This window comes from Propithecus coquereli, unplaced genomic scaffold, assembly GCF_000956105.1.
Source record: "Propithecus coquereli isolate 6110/MARCELLA unplaced genomic scaffold, Pcoq_1.0 Scaffold119, whole genome shotgun sequence".
NCBI lineage: Eukaryota > Metazoa > Chordata > Mammalia > Primates > Indriidae > Propithecus > Propithecus coquereli.
The window spans coordinates 8,274,867-8,279,807 of record NW_012135969.1 but is presented as its reverse complement, the minus strand read 5'-3'; the positions used below and the strand labels follow the sequence as shown (position 1 = coordinate 8,279,807).

General features: G+C 40.4%; 1 protein-coding gene across 4 annotated transcripts in view; it reads left to right on the top strand.

The window, feature by feature from the left end:
* Positions 1-4,941, top strand: part of SPAG9 (sperm associated antigen 9) — a 131,441-nt gene that overhangs the window by 81,117 nt on the left and 45,383 nt on the right. For all 4 annotated transcript variants that reach the window (XM_012662618.1, XM_012662592.1, XM_012662609.1 and 1 more), the window contains 2 exons: positions 311-518; positions 1,425-1,524. In XM_012662618.1, the coding sequence (XP_012518072.1) occupies positions 311-518; positions 1,425-1,524 (308 nt within the window). The remainder of the gene's footprint in view (positions 1-310; positions 519-1,424; positions 1,525-4,941) is intronic.

Below are 4,941 nucleotides of genomic sequence, written 5' to 3'. Positions count from 1 at the left end.
AAAAAAAAAAAAAAAAATCAGTGTTGGCATTAATGTATAATTTTATTGCTAATACCTTCAGTTTACTTTTATTTTCAAATTTCTGTTTAAAAATATCTCATATGTCTGGAAAAATACAATTTACTTAAATATTTCTCAATTATTTGCAAATAATCTAGAAAGATTGTTTATTGGTAATCAGTAACTCTTTATTGCCTTTTTTTTTTTAATAGAACTGTCTCTGTGCAAGTTTATTTCTTAACCCATTTTAAAAGTGATTTAGAATAAATTACTCAGCTAAAATTTTATTCTTAATTATTTTTATTTGTAGGATGAACTTTCTGACGTTAGCCAAGGTGGATCTAAAGCTACCACTCCAGCATCAACAGCTAATTCAGATGTGGCAACAATTCCTACTGATACTCCCTTAAAGGAAGATAATGAAGGATTTGTGAAGGTTACAGATACAACAAATGTATCAGAGATAAGCAAGCACATTGAAGTACAGGTAGCCCAAGAAACTAGAAATGTATCTACAGGTAAATGACTCTAGTCCTTTACTTAGTCGCAAAGTATTTAGTAAACACAGATGATTTGAGTATGAGAAGGAAATGTCTTTGGGGTGTTGCCTGCTTTATTTTTGTAAAATAGTTAGATGCAGTCAGCCTTCCATAACCATAGGTTCTGCATTCATGGATTCAACCAACCACAGATTGAAAATACTTGAAAAAACAAAGTGGTTGCATCTGTATTGAACATGTACTTACTTTTTTTGTGTCATAGTCCCTAAACAATACGGTATAACAACTACTTACATGGTATTTTCATTATATTAGGTTTTAAAGTTATCTAGAGATGATTTAAAGTACACAGAACGTTGTACATAGGTTATATGCAAATAATGCACCATTTTATATAAGGGACCCATGCATGGAGGATTTTGGTATAGTGGGGAGTCCTGGAACCAGCCCCCACAGATTACAAAGCGATGGCCGTAATTCATTTTATTCAGTTGTAAATAAGCTTAAAAGAGGTAATGGTTAAATAAAGTCTTGAAGACTAAAATGTTAGGAGCTGGGAGATCAGAGAGCCTAAAGGGCAGGAGGAAAATTCTTTTCTGTCCCCTACCTTGGTTTATTAGTCTTTGTCTTTAGTTTTTTTCCCCCACCCTTGAAATAGGAATGAAAGCAGGGCCTTGAATAGATTGCACTGTATATCCCAATAAACACAAATGAAAATTTCTGTTCGTTGCTTATGAGCTTGTGATATTGACTGTTAACTGAGTATATGACATACTGTCTAATGCTGTGTTTCCTGGAACCCACTCTTTTACTTTCTGTTTAACGTTCCAGTGCTGTTGTTATAAACATAAAAGCAACAGGATTTTCATGTTAGGGGCACTACGTAATACACATATTATTTATTTCATCATGTCCTTTCCTTAGGTAATGCTGAAAATGAAGAGAAGTCAGAAGTTCAAGCAATCATTGAATCCACCCCTGAGTTGGATATGGACAAAGATCTCAGTGGATATAAAGGTTCAAGGTACCGTAAATGTCAGATTAAGACATCTTATTTTCCTTTTCCCCACTCTCATAAACACTATTCTCTGGTCTCTGGACAAAATGAATTCAGATGTTTTGTTGAAGAAATGTTGGTATCATATTCCAGTTTTTATTCTTTAAACTGGCCATTGTACATGGTTTAAATTTTTTGTGGAATGGTACCTTTGCAGCCTCATGAATCAGTAGCATGAGTTGGAAGGATATGTTTTAGTCAGTTCTGTGTTGCTGTCAAAATACCTAAGACTGGGTAATTTATAAAGAACAGAAATTTATTTTCTCACAGTTCCGGAAGCAAGGCACTGGCAAGTTCTGTTGTCTAGTGAGGGCTGCACTTTATTTTCCAGCTGGTGCCTTGTTGCTGTATCCTTCAGAGGCGAGGAACTCTGTGTCCTTATGTGGCAGGAGAGCAAGTGAGCCTTAACACTGGGGGAGCCTCTTTGGAAAGGCCCCAGTCCCCACAAGGAGAAGCCCTTATGGCCTAATCACCTCTTAAAGGACCCACGTCTTAATACTATCACATTGGCAATACCTGAATTTTAGAGGGGACACATTCAAACTGTAGCAGGTGGAGGAAAGAAAGATAGCTAAGAGATATCTCAGGCCAGGCGTGTTGGCCCACGCCTGTAATCCTAGCACTCTGGGAGGCTGAGGCGGGAGGATCAGCCTGAGGAAGAGCGAGACCCCGTCTCTACTAAAAATAGAAAGAAATTAGCTGGACAGCTAAAAATATATATAGAAAAAATTAGCTGGGCATGGTGGCGCATGCCTATAGTCCCAGCTACTCAGGAGGCTGAGGCAGGAGGATCGAGGCTGAGGGCAGGAGGATCACTGGAGCCCAGGAGTCTGAGGTTGCTATGAGCTAGGCTGACGCCATGACACTTTAGCCTGGGTAACAGCGAGACTCTGTCTTAAAAAAAAAAACAAGAGAGAGAGAGATAAGAGATATCTCATATTTTCTGTAACTTGAAACAAAGAAACAGGAGTGAAGGAAGTAACAATTTGAACAAACTTGGTTCCTTCTCCCAAGATCAGGAAGAAGAGAATATACTTCTTCCTTCAGAACTGTAATGATCTCACTATTGGAAAAAATTAGTTTCATCTTAGAATCATTTTCCATGGGAAGGCTGTTTAATGGTAGGTAAAAAATGTTTAGCTATCATCTTAATCAGGGTTACCTGAAATATATTGATGGTCAAGAGTGTCAGGAGCTACTGACATTCTTTGAATTTCTTCCATAAATTTTATCCTTTAACTAGTAATGACCATAAGAATACATGGCATTTATTGATCTCTGCTAAGTATTGTGCAATATGCTGCAGTAGTTAAAAGCATGGATCCTAGAGTAAGAAAGACTATGTGGGTTCAAATCCTGCCTTGGATTTGAATCTTAGGTATGTTTTCTTACTTATAAAAGGGGATTATGGCCGGCACGGTGGCTCACGCCTGTAATCCTAGCACTCTGGGAGGCTGAGGCAGGCGGATTGTTTGAGCTCAGGAGTTCGAAACCAGCCTGAGCAAGAGTGAGACCCCGTCTCTACCAAAAATAGAAAGAGATTAATTGGACAGCTAGAAATATATAGAAAAAATTAGCCAGGCATGGTGGTGCGTGCCTGTAGTCCCAGCTACTTGGGAGGCTGAGGCAGGAGGATTGCTTGAGCCCAGGAGTTTGAGATTGCTGTGAGCTAGGCTGACGTCACGGCACTCTAGCCCGGGCAACAGAGTGAGACTCTGGCTAAAAAAAAAAAGCGGGGAGGGATGGGGGATTATGTTAATATCTCAGATGGTTGTCAGGATTAAATGAATCGCCAAAGTGCCCCATTCAATAAATGTTAACTCATATTATTGTTTTCATCATCATTATTTTATATAATTTGATCTTAATTACAACCTTAGGAGGTAGATGTCTTCATCCTCATTTTATAGATAAAGAGATTTAGAATTTGTCTGAGATTACCAAACTAGCAAGAGATGGAGCTGGGATTCAAATCTAGGACTCTCTGATTTCAAAGGCTTTTTTGTCTTGTTAAAATAATTTTTCCTTCAGTTTTTTTTGTTTGTTTGTTTGTTTTTTGTTTTCAAGACAGGATTTCACTCTGTTGCCCCAGTTAGAGTACGGTGGCGCCAGCCTAGCTCACAGCAACCTCAAACTCCTGGGCTTAAGCGATCCTCCCGCCTCAGCCTCCCGAGTAGTTGGGACTACAGGCACGCACCACCACCACACCTGGCTAATTTTCTATTTTTTTGTAGAGACAGATCTTGCTCTTGCTCAGGCTAGTCTTAGAGCTCCTATCCTCAAGCAGTCCTACTGCCTTGGCCTCCCAGAGTGCTAGGATTATAGGTGTGAGCCACCAGACCCAAACCCTTTATTGCTTATTTAAAATTTTAAACGACACACAGTGCAAAAAGTGAAAATTTGTTTCTTATTCACCCTTTCCTAAGCCTAGGAGATGGAGCTACTTATTAACAGTTTGTGTAGTTTTGTCATTCTGAACCTCTTTTTAAAAGTTTAAATTTTATTCTTATTGGATTAATGCATGTCTGCAGTTTTAAAGTCAGATGGTAATGCAAAATAGGAAGGGTAATAGTCCCTTGCCCCTACCAACCCCCATTCCCACTCCGAAGAGGCAGCCTCTATTACTTCTTAGTTTTGTCTTACACTGTTTGTCTTCAGGTATCTAAATAACATGCTTGTGCAACTCTTCCTTCATCCTTCCCTTTCTCAGCTGGGGTTCTGTGAGAGAACTCAGTCCTAGTGCCCTAAGGCTGGGGTCCCCAACTCCTGGCCACAGACTGGTACTGGTCCATGGCCTATTAGGAACCAGGCGTGTCACTGCCTGATCTCCGCCTCCCCTCTCCCAGCCCTGTCTGTGGAAAAATTATCTTCCATGAAACTTAGATACTGAGCTACACAGCAGGAGGTGAGTGGTGGGTAAACTCTGGGTGAGCAGCGGTAGGTGGGGGCACCTGGGGGTCAGGGTGAGTGTGGGAGAGTGAGCGAAGCTTCATCTGTATTTATAGCTGGTTCCCATTGCTCACATCACTGCCTGGGCTCAGCTTCTCCGCCACCCCCTCACCACCGCCCCCCAACCCCGTAGGGGAAAATTGTCTTCCAAACCAGTCCCTGGTGCCAAAAAGGTTGGGGACCACTGCCCTAAGGTATCCTTGTACGTAATGGATTAGCTATATTCCTGTACATCTAGGCTGGTCTTGGGTCTGTACTTTCCTTGGGAGAATTGAGAAAGTAGTCAGTCACTCAAATCATTTTCTGTGTACTATGGATCAAATGAGGAACCCTGGTTGAAAAAGGCTGAGACATTAGCTCTTGACTTTCTATAGAAGGTAAAAAGGACATAACTCCTTCAACTATCATCCTTTCATCCTCCCAATATCATTATAT